At 54.1% G+C, this 18333-nt stretch overlaps 2 protein-coding genes across 4 annotated transcripts in view; both read right to left on the bottom strand.

The window, feature by feature from the left end:
• The window catches only part of LOXHD1 (lipoxygenase homology PLAT domains 1), a 166911-nt gene extending 163612 nt beyond the window's left edge, over positions 1 to 3299 (bottom strand). Inside the window, exon 1 of the mRNA XM_025428987.3 lies at positions 541 to 3299. Coding sequence (XP_025284772.3) covers positions 541 to 670 — 130 coding nt within the window. The 5' untranslated portion in view covers positions 671 to 3299. The remainder of the gene's footprint in view (positions 1 to 540) is intronic.
• Positions 3300 to 7026: 3727 nt separating this feature from the next.
• Positions 7027 to 18333, bottom strand: part of ST8SIA5 (ST8 alpha-N-acetyl-neuraminide alpha-2,8-sialyltransferase 5) — a 64174-nt gene continuing 52867 nt past the window's right edge. For all 3 annotated transcript variants that reach the window (XM_025428977.3, XM_049112666.1, XM_049112665.1), the window contains one exon: positions 7027 to 18268. In XM_025428977.3, the coding sequence (XP_025284762.1) occupies positions 17800 to 18268 (469 nt within the window). In that variant the 3' untranslated portion in view covers positions 7027 to 17799. The remainder of the gene's footprint in view (positions 18269 to 18333) is intronic.

Raw genomic sequence — 18333 nt, 5'->3', positions numbered from 1 at the left:
TCCCCAGTCCAGCCCTCTCTGGTCACCTGGTAAGAAGGTGGGCACCTTGAAGCAGCCTCAGTACACCCCAGGGGAGGATGACCTGGAAGGACAAGCCTGCGGTGCAAGGCAGCAAGTGCTGTCCCCATGTGAGCCCCAGGCCCCTTCTCCATCACATTGTGGCAGCCGTCCGCACCCTCACTGGGCAGGTGGTGAGGGGTGAGGCCTCCTCCCCACACCCCTCCACAACCTGAGCAGAGCAGGGGGCTCTGGGCCATGGGGCCGCAGGGCGGAGACCAGGCTGGAATTGGCTGTCAGGATGCACAGGTCTCCAGAGTGTGGGCACTGCAGTTCCAGTCTATTCTGTGCACCTATGACTTGGCGAAGGGCGCCTGGCCTTGACTGCAGGGGGGACCCTAGGGTAACACCCGCCCAGGTACTCTGAGGTGATGGATCGCAGCCCCTGTGGGACGGTGCCCGGGCCAGAGCTGGGTGGGGACCTGCAACCCCTCCTGGGAGCTTGGGAACGGGCCCTGTGCACCGCCCTGCCCGCCGCCGCACCTTTGGCCTTGTAGTACTCATGCCCCAGCTCCTCCTCGTCGTCCTCCGAGGCGTAGTTCAGCAGCTCCTCCTCGTACAGGGCCAGAAAGTCGATGTCTTTCTTTCTCCTCTTTTTCTTCTGGGGCATCATTTTGCCGGCTGCCCCTTCCTGGCACTTGCAGCCTCACGGTGCCCACCTCCTTGCACGTTTGTGGCCCTGAGGCCTTTCCTCTCTGACCTCCTGCACCCCAACTCTGGGTGAAGCAGAGCCCACACCTGGGGTCCCTGTGTCCACAGCTTGCCCCTGCTCCCCTGTCTTGAGCAGAACCTCAGTGCCCTATCTCTGGCCTTCCTGTCCCTGGCCCCTCTCTCTGCCACTCGGTCATCAGACGTCTCCTCTTGCACCTGCCCTGGAGTTTCTCCTTGGGCCTCATCTCTTATTCATGGGGACAGAGGGCAGGCTATCCTCCTTACTCCGCCCCCTCTCCTCCCTTCATGGAGAATCAGATGACAATAAGCCCTTGGCATCTTTTTCATACCAGGCCTCACAGCAAGGGGGCCCCCCTGGGGCCCCTCCAGGTCACCCCAGTGGCAGGTGGGGGCCTCCCCCACGGAGATCCCCCTAACCTCACAGCATTCCAGGGCCATGAACAATGTCCCCAGGGCCTAGAGCCTTCCTCAAGAGGGCAGGGCCCCAAATTCTCCAAGCTCCCAGGACTCAGAGGCCTCCATTTCTTTCCATTATTCATGACCTCTGCTCACCTTACGAAGCAGGCAAGGTTCTTACTGGATTCTTCTTGTTCCATCTCTCTGCTTCCAACTCTTTGAGACCGCTGGCTTCTGGAAGAAACTATTTGGCCAGAAGACACCCTGCTGCCCTTTGGAGACACTGCCCCAAGCAGCACTCTGACAATCCACAGAGCGTTTTCTGAGGCCAGGCCAGAGCCATGGACGCTGGGGAGGCCTACTGCATTGTAGGTGACCCCCACATGCCCGGACAGGCCAGGCAAGGGTAACCAGCATCCATTTTAACAAGAACTCTCCCATTTGCTCACATGGCTGGCTGCACTTTCAAATGAAATGGTACAAACCCTCATAGCCCCCTCCACTTGGCCCTAACTACTCCAGCTCCAGCCCCACACAGGGCATTTTGAGCTGGAGCAAGAGAACCAGGCCCAGAGGCCTCCCCACTCTCCGATCTGCAAGATAAGTTTCCCTTAGGACCCCTAGACTCCTCTTCCTTGCTTCTTTTATTTTGCTAAGATTTTATTAAGGCACTTAATTAAGATTTTATTAAGATTTCTTACAACCTGAGTTGTAAGATTTCTGTGTAAATCCTGAAACGCTGGAAATTTCCAATCTGCTTGGAACTCTCTATCCTTTGGTCTTGGCAGTAGGAGGCTTTAGACAGAACTAGAACTGCTCACCACCTCCTGGTTGTGTGGCCTTGGACGAGGCCTGGCTCTCCATCCGTGGAAGAGGGATAATGACCCATTAAGGCATATCGAGCACTTGTAGAAAGTGCTCAGTAAGCAGAAGCCTCTGGAACACAGTAGGGGCTTACTAAATGCCTGCAACTCCTAATCAGGGCTTATCTCTTATTTGGCATGATGGGGGCGGGGGGTGGAGTGAGTAATGCTTTGCTATCATCTCAGATTATTCTAGAAACCCTCCTTTGGGTTCCACATGCAAGGACTGGCCCCATGGGTCCTCCTTCCTCTGTGGGGCCCAGCCCACAACAGCATATCAGAGGCCATGGGTGCACACATTGCCTGTGAGGACTATCCAGTAAGGGCCTATTTCCTTCTCCATCCAGGGAGCAGGGATCATGCTTCCCTGTTCACCGGTAGGCTCCCAGGACCTGTCATATGCCTGGCACCCGATGGCCCTAGCAAGCATTCAGAGATGGGTGCACACGTGTACATGAGCAAACTGCAGGCAGAACCATAAAGCAGCCATGAAACACAAGGCACACCAGCTCCCCAAGGAAAACACAAGGAACGGATACCATTCTGGGCACATTGGGCCTCAGAAGAGGACGCTGCCTTGTGAATGTGAGCAAGCCGCCAAAGGCGGCCTCACACAACTCTGGGCACTGCCTGCAGGAAGGCAGGTTCCCATCCAATCCAGGAAGAAGGATGGGACCCTGAGTGCCACCTGGGGTGACCTGCAGCGGCAGATGGCGTGGCTCAACGTGCAGCAGCAGTTGCTCCAGAGGCCCTCGTGGATTTGGCCTGGACAGCCCTCCCCACCAGGTAGCTGGGATACCTGATGATGCTGGATGGCAGGTGCAGGCCGACAGGGGACTGACCACAACAGGTCACCCAGCCAGGGGCCACCGCAGAGGGCCAGCAGCCAGAGAAGAACATAGCCGGCTCCAAGCTCAGCCCAGAAAGGGGCTCTATCCCCAGGCCAGCAGGAGGAAGGCCTCTGGCAGCAGGAACCTGGCCCCTAGCATGAGGGGGATGAGCTTTGGAAGGGAGAAGGGAGCTGACCTGCAGCAACCACAAGACTTTTCACTAACCACTCTGTTGTCACCTGTGTCCTACCACCTCTCTGCCCAGAGCTCAGCCCACTGACTGTGCCCTGAGTCCCAAGGCCCCAGTGCCCAGGACCACCACCTCACTTCCTCTGTTCTGGGTCTTCTCCCTTCTGAGATTCCGCCAAGGTCAATGTTTCCTAAAGTGGGATTCCAGGAATGCCAGGATTAGCCCCGCAGAACTCACCAAGTGCCGATTTCAGACCCCTCACATCCCTCCCACCATCGCCCCAGCAGACCTACTGAGTCAAAATCTCTGAAGATGAAACTTGGAGATCTACAGTTTCAACAGGTCCCTCTCTTCAGCCAGGGTGGGGGTTGGGGGTGGGGAGATGTACTAAATGTACTAAAATTAGAGAGTAGGAAGGCCTTACACCCACCCAAGTGACCTCACTCACTCCATCAGTTCACCTGAGCTAAGAGGCAGCGTCTATCCATCCTCCGTCCCAGGTGTGCACCGCCTTGGTTGCGCACTGGAGTCACCTGGAGAGTTTTTAAATGCTGAAGCCTGGGTCCCACCCCTGCAGATGCTGATCTACAGGGTCTGAGTTGGCAGCGGAGCCTGGGCACTGGGAGTTTCCAAAGCTTCCAGCAGATGCAGGACATCTGAGCACCAGTCAGCCTCACACCCCTCCCCAGAGTCTGGGGCAGCTTCATTTTCTGTAGCCACCTGTGTCCCCACCATGGGGAGACATCTCCGACCCCAAACATCACCCAGGAAAGATCGACATCACCTCCCGCCCTGTTCCGCTGAGGGACAGCCCTGCAACCGCTCCAAGTCCTCCGGAGGGAGAAGAGCGAAGTTCTATGGTGGGGGATGCTCGCCCCCTGCTGGCAGCGAGGAGTTTGACCTCTGCTGTTAATGCTGCCTTTTGGGCTCCTTAAAGATTTTTTAAATACAGAGAAATGACTAGGTTTACTCTGGGAAATCCTATACGTCCAGACAAAAAAATAAAATGATCATTTTGCATGATCGCCAATTCAGATAAAAAAAACTATAAAACATTCTGTATGTTGGTAAATTGAACACCAATAAAAAATCAATTTATTAAAAAAAAAAAAACTATAAAACAGGGCAGCCCCGGTGGCACAGCAGTTTAGCACTGTCTGCAGCCCTGGGTGTGATCCTGGAGACCCAGGATCGAGTCCCACATCGGGCTCCCTGCATGGAGCCTGCTTCTCCCTCTGCCTGTGTCTCTGCCTCTGTGTGTGTGTGTGTGTCTCATGAATAAATAAATAAATGATCTTAAAAAAAATAAAACGTATATTGGACTGTTGTTTCAAAAAAAATTGAAATCAAGATAGTTTTAGAGACTCCATGGCATTAAAACACAATGATTAAGAGAGCAGGGTCTGAAACAGTACCAGGGGTTGACAGGGACACGGAACAACTAGAACTCTCACACCGCTGGTGGCAGTGGTAAGTGGTACAGCCACTCTGGAAAAGTGTTGGCACCGTTTTATAAAGCTAACCAGACACTTCCCACGCCGCCCCGGAATCCCACTCCTGGGTATCTACCTAAAAGGAGTGAAAAGATCCGTCCACACAAAAGCTGTATGCGGATGTTCATACGAGCCTTATTCATAATAACCAAAACCCAGAAACAACTCGGATGCCCATCAACTGGTACAACTCAACCATAAAAAGGGAGAAGTCGTGATACCTGCTACCACACAGATGAATCTCGAAAGCATCAAGTGAAAGGAATCAGTCAGAAAAATGTGCATTTGGTCTGATTACGTGGATATGACTTTCCGGAAGATGTAAAGGCAGACCAGGGGTTGCAGGGGCCGGGCGGGGGAGCAGGGTTGCCAGCAAGGCCGTGTGAGGAGGCAGTGCTTCGCTCCAGGGCTCCCCCCTCTCTCTCTCGCTGGCTTGGCTCATTTGCTGGCGCTCCGCGTCCAGGCGAGAGCCCGCCTGTATAAGTCCCACAGGCCACTGACTCAACCCTCATCCCCAGCTCTGCGGCGTTAGGACCCCGTGGGTGGTTGGCTGGGTGTGTGCTCAGGCCAGGCGTTGCAGACCTACTGTCATCCCAGGCAGGGCCAAGGCCACTGCCGGCCACCTCCTCCAACCAGGCTTAGCATCCCCCAGGCTTAACTGTGCAGGGTGGTTATGCGCCCTCATGGGTAAAGCTGATCCTTGGATTCCCATCAGTTTCTTGTCTACTGATAAAAACCCAAGGAGCAGACATGGTAATTACGGGAATCACAAACCCCTGATTATCGAGAAGAGGCTGTTTATCCCGTGGGCCATTTATACATGCGCACATTTGCACGTTACATATGCACATGAAATGACCTTACTGCCCAGCCTCATTCCCCTTCAAGGGCATCCTCCTGCTGCTGAATGGATTCTCCTAAAGATTGCCTTTGGTCATGTCACTGTCTGGCCTTCACTTACACCTCAGGGCAAACAAATTTTGTCAGCCGAGACTCTGGATCGCATGTAACAGGAACGAACACTGGCTTGTTTAAGTAGAAAAAGGATTGTTTAAAAAGTCAGTGTTGGGGGCAGGAGATCTCTCGGACTTCCCATGAGGTCTTAGGAGGCTGCACCCGAGAAGGGACACCTGGAAGTGCCCTGATCTGGGGAGGCCCTGGTGTCCCCAGCACTGGGCCTAGAGAGGCAGTTTGTACCAAGGTTCAGCACTGGCCTCTGCCGCCCCTGCCCGTGCCACCCCTTGCCAGAACAGACTCCGCTGCCTTCCACCAATTCAGAGTCAGGGGCTTGTGCGTCTGATGGGCTGAGACTAAGTCATGGGCCTACACCTTGCTGCAAAGGTGGCTGGGAAAGTATTTGGCATTTCAACTCTTAATGTTGGGAGCTGTCCTCTCCTCAAACTTTAGAAGGGCGCTCAGATGCAAGGCTGCCGAGGGAATCACCAATGTTCCTGACACGAACCCTGGCGCTTCAAGCTGACATTGGAGGCCCTCTGTAATTGGACCCCACCTCTCCCTTCAGGGGGGTCACACATCCCTGGTGTGTTCCTTCTGCAGGCCTTAGTCCATACACTCCGATGTTAGAGCTGCGGCGTGCACTTCTGTATCAGCCAGCTATTGCTACGTAACGAGCAACCATAAAAAATAAAAAAGACCCTGGGTAATGCAAGCATTATTTCTCACATGTCTGGAGCTTGGCTGGGGTGACTCGCTTACCCTGGGCTCAGCTGGCAGCTCTGCATCAAGGTACAGGACTGGCCGGACTTGGCTGGGGAAGCTCTGTTATGTGTGGGTTCACTCAAGGGCCAGGCTGAAGGAGCAGCCCCTGCCAGAAAGCTCTTTCCGTGGCTGTGGAGGAAGGGCAAGTGGGGTGACCTTGACGCTGCAGGCACGCTGAAGCCCTCCACTCGCATGGCAGCTTTCGGCTGTGCAAAGCAACACACATGGCCGAGTCCAGAGGCAAGGGCCGTTAAGATCTCATAGCTAAGGGTGTGGATGTGGCAAGGGGTGAAGAACTGGGATCAGTAATTCAACATACCTGGCCCCTCTCCCTCCCACCAGCCCGCACTCCCTTCCAAGGAAGTCATGTGTTCCCCAGTACCCCCTAGAGCATGCATGTGGCCCTCAAGACGTGATCAATGAATGAGCCGATCACAAGTGTGCGTGTGTTGGGGTGAGTGGGGTGTAGAGAGCACATGTAAGTAGGAGGAACCTGAGTGTGTGGCCTGAAAGGTCTGGGTCCCACCTGTGGCTCCCCACCATCGCGTATCCCCAGTTTCTCACCCGCGGCAACCAGTGAGTCGGCTATCTCAAAATGAACCATCTCCTATTCTGGAAGCAGGGCCACTGATGCAGTGGCGTGAGGTTGCTGGTTTTCCTGTTTCACTAAAATGTTAGTTCCCATAGCCACTTTAGTCTCCCAGGGATATTTAAAAAGCTCACCTTCAACCCTTCCTGCTCAGTCTGATCCATTCTGCTCAGAGCCACCGAGGGATTTGTACTTAAAAAGAAATCAGATCGCGAGCCTCCATTAAGTGTTTATTAAAGAAATAAATGAACTACATTCAACTTCTGTTCCCCAGCTTATTGATACATTCATCCCTTCATTCAGTCAAAAATATATATTGAACTCCTACTTCCCTGACCCTCAGATTTTTCTTTTTTCTTATGATGACAAGACTAGAATGCAGTGCCCAGGTCTCAGGGCTAACCCTCAGACCACATCCTTAGATTCCACAGTTGCTTGCTTGAGTGTTTGGTGTTATGCCATCATAATAAGAAACATTTAACCTCTTGCAGGTGGCATCCATCCTTGTTGGGAGGGAGGGAGGGAGGAAGGTCAAAGGTGAGCTAAGATCCAGGTTCCGTAGGAGATTGAATGCAGAGTGCATGGGGCTGTGTTCTCCGCTGGAGGGAGCTGGGGAGCTGGGGACAGGGAGGCACTGAAAGGGTCAGGAAGAGGAGAGGCCGGAGCCACAGGCTGAGGCTGGGGCTGCCTGGGGTGTCCACAGGGGGAGGCTGGCTGGCCAAGGACATGTCAGCCCAGGGATGCCAAACATTCCATTTGAGGTTGCGCATTTAGAGATGGCTTCCATCCCTCTTCTCTCCTCCCGTATCACTCTGGGATGCATTATCCCATCACTGACGGTCTGCATCTAGTACCTGAGTGGTTAAGGGATATAAAGCCAAACCATGCTCAGGAGCAAGAGTCTGAAGGCAGAGGGGCCGTGAAAATGCCAGCCTCTGGGAGGCTGCACGTTGTCTTCTCCAATGGGAAAGCATGGGGAGGACTTTGGACTTCCCCAAGTTGCAGATCTGGGGAGTCTTTTCTACAGGCTAGCCCTGGTCAGGCTGTTTGTGCATGAATTTTAAAAACTGTATATATGTCTTACATATATATGTATATAAAATCCTATTTTAAACACACTCATGGAGATTGGCATGGAAAGAATCTTTTTAAAAATTTTATAAGAAGATAATTAGTGCTCAGAGGCCTTTTGATGTGACTCCAGACCTTGACGGCGACCTTGCTTCAAAAAAGTAGGTCTGCATAGCTTCCAGGTAGGGGCACAGCTGAAACACCACCTGCTCCGGCAGCCCTCCAGCTCGCCTGGACTCTTCCTCCTCTGACTCGAGCCTGCGGTGCCCTCTCCACATCCTCCTGCACCCTGTAGGGTGTCACTTCAGCTTCCTACCTGACTGTAGGTCTGGATCTGGTCTCTGCACCCTTCTTGCGAGCCACCTGCTCCCCGGCTCAGATGCAGACAGGTCTTCCCATAAGGACCCCACCGAGGACGGCCCAAACCTGTGCCCAGGGTGGCTGTGAGCCCCTTGCAAGAGCCAGCAGCTTCCTCGGAGTGGGGGGGAGGGTGCTGTGCCTGCAAGAACCCAGCCCCCAAACACACACACACACACACACACACACACACACACACACACACTGGGCCACAGCGCAAGAGCCTTTGCTAGATGAACTGTCTGACTGGTTTTATTGGGTGGAAAAGGAGGGCCTTTCAAGCACAGTGACAGATACAAAGTACCCTGATTATACTCTGAGGACAGATCAGTCATCACTCCCAAATCCCTCAGGGACAGCCACACATGGCTGGCGGGGTGCTGCAGGGGTGTGTGATCCCTGCTCCTGAGCAGGGCTGCATGAAGAGAAGGGAGGGCTGGAGCCCCTGCTCCCGGACCCCAGAGGCCACAGGGCCGTGCTCTCCAGGGTGATCAGGGCAGTTGAGGAGCCAACCCAAAGAGCCAGGGCCGGGGGCTGTGTTCCAGCGACATCCCAGTGCCACTCACACCGAGTGTCTCCACGTCCCAGCAAATGACACCCAGGTCTCCCTTCCCTTCCCAGTGCGGCCCAGTGCCCCGTGATTGGGCTCCCTGAGAGAGGGGAGCAGGAGCGGCTCCGGGCCCAGGAGCACACGGGGCTCGGTTCGTCCTCCGGCGCAGGAGGCTGCTCAGGGTTGAGTTGGTGCCACCAAACCCTCAGGGACAGACTCCTCGGCCTTCCCGGGACCCACGAGGCAGGGCTTCCTGTGAAAGGACCTGGAGCCTGGCTGAGGCTGCGCACAGCTGTGGGGCAGGGAGCACCGGGCCGCCGGCCAACGGGTTTCCACTGCTCCCCTGTTCACCTCCGTGGTCTGTCCTGGCTTCCTCTGGGGAGCCAGGTGGCCGGGGATGGACCCCAAACTGTAACACTCAACAGCCCAGCAGACGCTCATTGAGATAAAGTGTTGTTTAAAAAAAGATACAATAGATGCATATATTTTAGCCCAAACAATACGGCTTCGAAGAAGAGTTATGGCTTTCTGACGGGAGGGCAGTTGGGTCTGGAAAGGAAATTTGCAGGCCACAGGGAAGACCCTGTCGCATCCCTAAAACATGTGTGCAGGCAAGAGAGCCCCAGGGAGGGACCAGCAACCAGGGCAGAAGGACACACTCCCAAGGCAGCCACGGTGAGTCAAGGGTCCCACTGGAGAAGGGGACAGGAGAGTTGGCCCCCATCACCCAGGACCCCAGCAGCCTCCTCCCAATGGCCACAGCACTGGGGGCTGCGTCCCTGGCTCTGAGCTAACTCCGTCTGCAATCCCACTTTGCTCAGGCTGGGGGTGTTGGGTGACTCTGCCAAGCAAAACTGCCTCCACTCTCACCCCCTTGGGTACAGCCAGCAAGTGTCCTGGTTCTGGGGCCCCTGAGCTCGGGACCTAGAGAGGAACGAACACCAAAGAAGATGTCTCCCCCACCCCCCCGCCCCCCAGCAGGGAGTGAGGCTGGGGCTGAGGCCTGGGCCTGGACCCGAGGCCCATCAGCCTGACAACCTCAGACAGAAGGAAGCAGATAAGCCCCAGAGGCAAGAGCAGAGCACGGCTGCCTCCCTCCCAGCCCCCAGCACCAGAACTCCACCACAAATCCCATGTGACCTGGGGCATGCCACCGTCATCTTTTCGGGGCGCAGTCAGGTAGGGAGGCTCCTAACTGCCCCAGCTTCTCGGAATACAGCCAGTCCTGGTGAGAAAGGAGTGAGGAAGGTGTTTGGAAAGCAGAAGTGTTCACCTGTGCAGGGGGGCAGTGGGGAGGGGGGAGTCGTATTCTCAAATTCACAGATAAATCCAGGCTCGGGTCCCGGCAGCACCTGCCCTGGTCCCAGCACAGCAAAGACACCAGAGGTGGAAGCAGAAGTGCAGAAAAGGAACACCCTGGCCCTCGCCCTGGCCCCCACCATGGGCCATGCTGCAAGTCTCAAGGGGGAGGGTAGGTGGAAGCGGTGCAGCGTCTCCTCCTTCCTCCTCACCTCCTCTGCTCTGAAGGGTGGCAAAGATCAGAGGGAATGACACCTAAGTCCAAAAGACTGAGTTTGTCCACCTCATTTATCCTATGCTATCAGATAATGAACTATTGTCCCTGCCTGAACCTCAAGATAATGCAGGGCTAACCTTTTAAGCACCAAGATTTCTATGACTGTTTTAAGTGTTGCGGGGAGGGAAGTAATTCCAAAATGGGTGCACTGCTTCCTCCTCCTTCTTAAACATAGTATACGGCTCGGCTCGGCTCATTTCCCTACCCCCATGTGGTTGAGGACACCACAGGCGAGCAGACCTAAAAAATGCTTCATGACACGCATTTGCCCCTCCACTAAATGGCCTCAGATCACTTGGCGCTTTCTGAACGTACAGTTTTGATCTTTGTAATGTCGTTACTGCTAGCTGTCACTTCTTGCTAGATCCAGGTAGCTGTTGTCATTCTCTTAACTCGCTTTCCTAGGAGAAGCCAGAATCAAGTTCCCCAGAATTGAATTCAGAATTAAGGTGAACCCCACGAGGGATCTGCTGTTAGCACAATATTTGGTCCTAAACAAACAGAGCTTTTTAGCATCTGTTTCAGGGGCTCAAGATTAATTTTCCTTCATCTGAGTCCACAGCTATATAAGGGCTGAGTGAGCTTGCTTGGTTGGGTAAGTGGTCCTGGGAGGTGAGGTATGTTTTGACCTTATTTCGGTAAGATAGGGACCATATTCTCCATGAACAAGTCTCCCAGGTGTTGGGGGGGGGGGAGCTGGAGGGGGGGTCTCGTAAACTTTGCACTTGATCGTGGGATTCTGAGCTGCCTGCCATTTGGATCAAGTTCTCACTGGGACCACACCATTGGGGGCATCTGCAGAGGGAAGGGGCAAGGGGACGTGTCAACCCATTGGAGGAGAGACTGAGACAGGATCCAGACACTACGTAGCTGGTTTCAACTGCAGCCTTTTCCAAAGGAAGGTGGAAAAGGAAGAGTGTAATGCAGCAGGAAGGGACCTCTACTCCCTGGGTCACAGGCCATTTCTGTAGCACATCTTCTCACCACTACCTTCCTACTTGTTTTCCGTGGGTGCGGTGGGGGTGGGGACAGATCACTGCACCCAGTTTCCCTACACACACACACACACACACACACACACACACTCCCTGGGGCCCAGGAACGGTCTGTGCCAGAGAGTGCAGTGTGGCCCACCGATGCTATCCGCCTTCCAGCACCGGTCACAGAATGACCTTCCCCTGGTCACAGGTTGGTGGTCCCACACTCCAGAGACATCAACCCCTTAGCTCTGATCACAACTGCATGGTATGGTAATCCCAGGCACAAATAAATTCTTAATCCAGGCCCACTCAGAGCCCTCTAACCTGGGAGAAGAAATATCTATGTACCTTTGGTTTAAAAATATTTCTTAACGTTTATTTCAGTGTTTAAAATGTTCGAAAAAAGAAAAGCTATTTGGTACCTTAAGAAGCCTCAGGCTCCAATCAGCTTTTCCCAACCCCCAATGCAGGGGTGGGGGGTGGGGGTGGGGAATGCAGGAGAACAGGGTCCAGCTAGTCAGAAGATCCTCTAGTGGCTAGGGACTAGTGTCACCATGTCACCATCATCACCATCACTTGGGAGCTGTCTGAGAAAGGCCCAAGCCAGCTCACCAAGTCAGAGACCACAGGGCGGAGGCCCAGGAGCCCCTGAGCGCTCCAGGTGACTCGGACTCTGACAAGGGTTCAAGTTCCAGAACCGCTGCTCGAGAATAGTGGTTCCCAACCCTGGCTACATGTTAGAATCACCAGGAAAGTTTGAAATACCTCGGTCAAACCTCAGACCAACTGGATCTGGGGGCGGGTGGGGTCCCAGCAGAAGTATTTCCCAAAGCTCCTCAGATGACCCCAAAGTAGAGCCAGGGTGGAACCTCTCTGCCTTAGGGCAATGAATCTTAACCGCTATGCAATAGAATCACGTAAGATTTTTAAAAATAAAGACAGGAGGCCCTCTCCCTAAGCCGATCATATCAGATTCTCTGTGAGGGCTGGGACATGGCACAGGGGTTACTTTATGAAGATCCCCAGGTGATTCTAATGCACCCACAAGGCTGAGAACCACAATTCAGAGGAAATAAAACTTTTACCCCAAAGCTGAGCAAGTCATTTTGTTGAAAGAAATGAGTTACTTAGTTGCCAAGGGAACCATCCCCCGAGTGGAAAGAAAGACAGTCACTGATTTCTGGCTTTTGTGCCAAGAGCTACATCAGCGACTGTTTTTTGAAATGAAAAAAGCCGGGAGGTGGGGGGGCTTCACATAAAAGACTATGCAGGGGAAAATATCTAGACTTGAAAAAAGATGGGCAGAGCTGCTGCCTCTCGGGACGCTGTGTAGCCAGGACAGCTGAGGCCTGCTAGCAAAGCAGACCAGGTCCACGCCGAGCCTCCACAAAGGCGCCAAGATCATCAGAAGCCAGGGACAGACCAAGGGCCCAGGACAACTGCTCCAGATGGAAAGGAAAATCAGAATTCTATTACAGAGACACTGGAAACAGTTAACATCATTGAAGAACAGCTTGTACCTGCCTAAATGCTTCTGTGAGAAATAAACCAGTCACAAAAAGACAGATACTGTATGATTCCACTTATGTGAGGTACTGAGAACAAATTCACAAAGGCTGAAAGCAGAGCGGTGGGTGCTGCGGGCCAGAGGCGGGGTGGGGGGGCGGGAATGGGAGTTCTCCTCTGATGGGTACGGAGCTTGTTCTGCAACATGAAAAGTGTTGTGGAGATTGGTCGCACAACAATGTGAATGCACTTAGCACTACTGAACTGTATACTTGAAAAATGGCTAAAGTGGTCAATTTTATGTGCATTTTATCACAATCAAAAATAGGGAAAAAAGTATATCTGATCATATCCAGGCCAAAATGGATTTCATAAATGTTTTAGATTCCCAATTATTTCTTTCGTCGCTAGCTTAATGGCAGGTTATATTTTATACTCATGTTTATACAAAGTGCAGAAGTTGAGTTGTGTGCCATATTTCCACTTTCACTCTTTTCGCACTGAAGTCCCTAGTCTGAGTTTCAAGCCAGACATCACCACTCACTCAGCAGCAGCCACCGAATGGCAGGCATCATGGGGGGTGGTTCTCCAGTAGTTATGCTGACATCGAAGGTGAAAGAAAAGGAAGAGCCAAGGTTGACCCAGTTTCTGGGGAAAGTGCAGGAAAGCCATTCACCAGTGGAGGGATGCGGAAGGGAGGAGGCAGAGGGACCGGTGCTGAGTGTCTAGTTTATGCCGGGTTCTGTGCTAGACATTGTAAGACCCTATTTCACTTGACCTTTGCCACAGCTAGAGAGGCTGGTGTCTTGGCCTCACTCCTCAAATAATGGATCAGAGGATCCAGGGACTTAAGGCAGCTCCCTGGAGGTCACCCAGCTAGTACATGGTAAGAGGGAACCCTGAAGCCAGGTTGTCCTTTCAACTATGTCAGCTGAGGACACGATGAGATTGGAGATGCTGCGCAGGTACAGACGTCCAGGAGACTGTGGTGAGTGTGCTTCTGATGCTCTAAGGGAGACCTGGCTTGCAGGTAAGGAGGCTGAGACACAGGGACAGGACAGGGGGTGTGAGGAGGTGAGATTTCTGCAGGAGCACGCCTGCTGAGAGAAGAGAGCCCTGAAGAAGCCTCACAGGAGGTGAATCAACAAAGGGGCCTGAGAAGGAGCATTCAGAGACAGAAGGAGTCAGGGGAGAGTGGTTTGTTAGGCAACAAAGGAAGAGAGGCCTCAAAAGGATGGTGAAGCCACCACCACTACCCCCATCACATGTCACGTGAACGTCAAGGATGAGGCCTGAGGAGCGGCCACTGCTTTGGCCATCACCAACCTTCAGAATTCCAGCTTAACTCCGGTAGGCCCTGTCCTCTTCCCCTGGTAACTGTCCTGGAGTGCAGACTTGCCAACTCCCTGCACAGCTCCTGTGCAGCATGTGGGCTCTGGACTCCGCGTCTGGACACCCTCTGGGGAGGGCACAGGCTATGATTTGATGGTTGGTCCCTGGCACCCAACACAATGCCTGGCACAAAGTAAGTGCTCAGTAATTACTTGTTGAGGGCCCAGCTGAAGCCAGCCCTGTGCCCTCCCTCAACCAAAAAGAAGCGCTGCCCCCGCTGGCTCCCCCCACTCAGCAGAGTGCAGGGCTGGGGGCTCTCTGCTCTCTGCAGCACCAGGTGACCAGCCAACAGAGTCGCCCCAGCAGCTTTGCTGCTGAGTTTCACAGGCTGCATCTGACCTTGAGCCACCTTCCGTTCTGCTTGGCTAAGCACTGAGTCATTTACTTGTTTTTGCTGTCTTTTAACCCTGGAGCAGTGAGTTTAGCACAGAGAAGACATGAGGGTTGTTTTATTTGTGGGAAATCGATTTCCCTCAAATGAGAATTTAACTGGTAGTCTGCATTACCCCATGGTACGGAGTTGGAGGAGCAGGGAACAGAGCAGGGGGGCTTCCTGAGTCAAGGCCCACATCCCTTGGAGCCTTTGAACACAATTTTTTTCCCACAAACACCGACTGCAGGAGAACAAGCATGGCCTGGAAGTCAGGAGAGTGGATGAGTCCCAACTGAGGCACTCGCTGGCCATGGGACTTGGGCAAGTCACTCAACATGTTGTCACCTAACATGTATGCTTTCTGGGCATCTCCCCTCACCTACAAGATGTAGAGATGATCTCAGCTCCCTGCAGGGCTGGAGTGGCACCCATTCTACCACGGGTGGGTGAGTGTTGCTACAGTGGATGCGGGTGGGGGACACCTCCAAGCAGAGACTGCCTCCCGGACCCAGGACAGCCTCCCAGAGCATTTGTTCCTGGAGCAGGGCCCAGTAACACCCTGCAGAGGCACCTCCATCAGGATCCCTCTTGTTCCAGCCCTCATGACACTGGCTGAGAAGCAGCTGAGACAGACGAGCATAGGCTTTGGGGTTCCACAAACCTGGGTGCGATCTCCTCCATTGGGTGCCTGACCATGGGCAAGTCACTAGATCACTGTGAGCCTCCAGTAGGAGCCTCCTTACCTAAGGGGGTCTTGTGAGGACCACAGGAGATAATTGCAAAGAAATGTGCTGGGCCTGACGTGGAATGAGAGCACACTGAATGTTAGCTGTTATAATAGTAAACACTACTTGTGGCTCAGATCTGTATATCAAGGATGCCTCCAAAAACAAATTAGAGGTTGTAAAGACCCTAGAGATCTCTCGTAAGCCTCTAGTTGTAAAGATGAGGCAATAGGCCTGTGGGGAGAGAAGAGACTTGCCCTAATACCCACAGGCAGAAATGGGACCATGAGTCCCGACTCCTCTATGGAGTGAATCATGAGGTTCTATCCCCCGCTCCTACAAGGGCCCTGCTGGGGCAGACACCAACCCACGGCACCCCCAAGCAGTGGGAATCCTGATGTCTGATTGCCACGGCTCCTGCCCCCAAAACACTTGGAACAGAAGTGTCACCCAGGGGCTCTGTTCAGTAGGTCACCCCTCCTTCTAGGTCTGTCTCCTTAAATGAGACAAAATGGTCTCTAGAAGCCTCACAGTTCTGACATTCCACGGTTTCAAGAACTGGGCTCAATTAACCACAAACATGCAGATGGAAACCTCAGCTAACTGGAACCTTCCCCAGAAGTATCTTCCTTGGGAGGGACAGACAGACCCCAAGAAAGCCTGGTCATCCCCAGGCTCACACAGCTTTTCCCAGCGTATGGCTCACTAGGGTCTAGTTTGTCTCACTGGCTACTTCCCTGCTCTACAGACAAGCAGCCCAAGGCTTGCCCAGTAAGGACCAGGGCTCAGAACAAAGGTGGAAGGTCAGCCTCCAGAACAGGGTTATGCATGGAGCATACCCTCCAGGAAACACAAGCCCAAACCAAGGAATTAGCCAAGAAAGGAGCCCTGGACCAGCAGCCTGGAGGCCCAGGGCTGAGCCCATGCTCTCCTCTGTCTCTCCCTGGCTGGGCCTGCTGCTCTGCCTATAAAATGCAGTCACCAGATTGTGCTCCCCACTCCCAGCTGACAACCCACAGCTCCTTGCCCTCCTTGGGCTGGGCTGGGGTATGCCCTCCACCCCAAGAGGACAGTGACTCTGCCTTTATTGGTCATCCTGTCTTCCCAAGCCCACCCCCAGACCCAAGCAGAATAGGCTTCTGAGAAAAGGCAGGAGGGGCCTGAGGTCCTCCAGAACTAACATTCCCCGAAGCTAGGTTCTAAGGCAAGTCTCCGTGGGTGTCTATCAGGCAGGACCACACTGATGGCCCAGACAGCATGGGGGAAGCAAAGACAGTGAACTTCAGAGGCGAAATGCCATGCTAACTCCTTTCAGCCCAGGCACAGTTAAATTCCCAAAGCACAGGCTCCGGGGGTCCATGGGTGGGGAGGCCACCAGGTTGCATGATGCGGGAAGTCCTGCCTTCACAGTGGAACCCTCAGTGATGCTGGTGTTGGAGGCCGTGAGGCACTTCCATCTGCGAAGCTCATCAGTCACATCTCAGCACTTTCCAGCCTGGAGCCTACAGTTTCAGCTCAGGAACACAATGCAGCAGGATTCCGCAGGATTCGGGAACAGAAAGAGGAAGGGATCTTATAAATAACTCCTGGTTAAAATAGAGCTGAAAATAAGGAGACTGGAGAGGAAGCATATTGCGAAGCACAGATTAAGTCAATACCATTGACCTGAAAACCTTCGTGCAAATGGCTGGTCCTTGTCATTAGGAGGATCAGACACAGGATTGGACTTGGAGGTGCCGAGACTGTGTGTGTGTGTCTGAGGATGCGTGTGAAAGAGCGTGGCTCTCAGTTGACAGTGTTGAGGCGAAGATGCTAAGACACGGGGCTTGCATTACATCTCATGGTGTCACTTAAGGGACTTACATCAGCTGGAGTGACCTTGATTAAACCCTGGACCTCCCTAAGCCACTGTATCTGTCTTCATGGGAAGGTCCGGCTGCTGGGTAGATCTGTAAGCTCAGAGGTTCTAGATAGCAAATCACGGCTGGGGCCTTGGATAAAACTCAGGAAGCCAAATCTTGACCGTGCTCACATGTTCAGTCTCCCTCTTTTCTGTCCTTCAGGGCCTTCCCTCAGCAGTGGCAAGGCCACTACAGTGTGTGCTTTCCCGAATGCTAAAATTAAGTGCAAATGTGCTTTAGTCACTTGCAACCCCCAAGGCCCCATCTTGAGGCTTGGCTCAGCAGCATGCTCCCAGTGGGCAGGGTGGGGACACGGGGACACCCCTGCCCCTGCCAGCCGAGGCCAGGATGCTTAGCACAGAGCCGATTCTACCCGGGGCCTCCCCATCCCTGCCTCCTGGCCCACCCACCCAAACAGGAAGCTGAACGCCCCGAGGTAGTGACAGCCCGAAGGCCAGGCGCCCCCCACACTGCCCGGGGCAGGAAGGAGAGGAGGAAGAGGAGGAGCGCGTTTCTGCTCGCCCGGGGGTGCCCGGTGGCGGGCCAGCGTGCGCCGCCCTCAGCAGCAGCTGCAGGTGCCTGTGTGCACGCGCAGGATGCCCCGGCTGTGCAGGTGCAGGAAGTTGAAGATCTCGGAGGGCATGGCGTGGAAGCCGGGGCGGGGCTTGACGTTGTCGTAGTAGTGGTGGGTGATGTAGAGGCCCGAGGGGTTCATGGGGAAGGCCCAGAAGCCGAACAGGTGCACCTCCTCGCAGAGCTCGAGCGCCGCCGTGGCCAAGATGAGGCCGGTGCTGATGCGCTTGGCGCGCACCCCCAGGCTGAGCCAGTAGCGCGACACGTTGACCAGGTACTGCGGGTGGAAGTAGTACACGGCCTGTGGCGACTCGAAGTCGTCCAGCACGTACTTGACGCGGATGGACACGTCGGTGTTGCGCGTGTTGTAGAAGGCGGGCAGCAGCACCGACGCGTTCTCGTACACCTGCAGCACCCGGTAGAAGGGCCGCCGCCACTTCTCCAACTTGTGGAACCTGGGCAGAGGCCAGAGCGAGACGGTTGGGGGCCAGGTCCCCAGGCCTGGGCCCGGGAGCCCCTG

Source organism: Canis lupus, chromosome 7 (genome assembly GCF_003254725.2).
Source record: "Canis lupus dingo isolate Sandy chromosome 7, ASM325472v2, whole genome shotgun sequence".
Lineage (NCBI taxonomy): Eukaryota > Metazoa > Chordata > Mammalia > Carnivora > Canidae > Canis > Canis lupus.
This window is presented reverse-complemented; position numbering and strand designations above follow the sequence as displayed.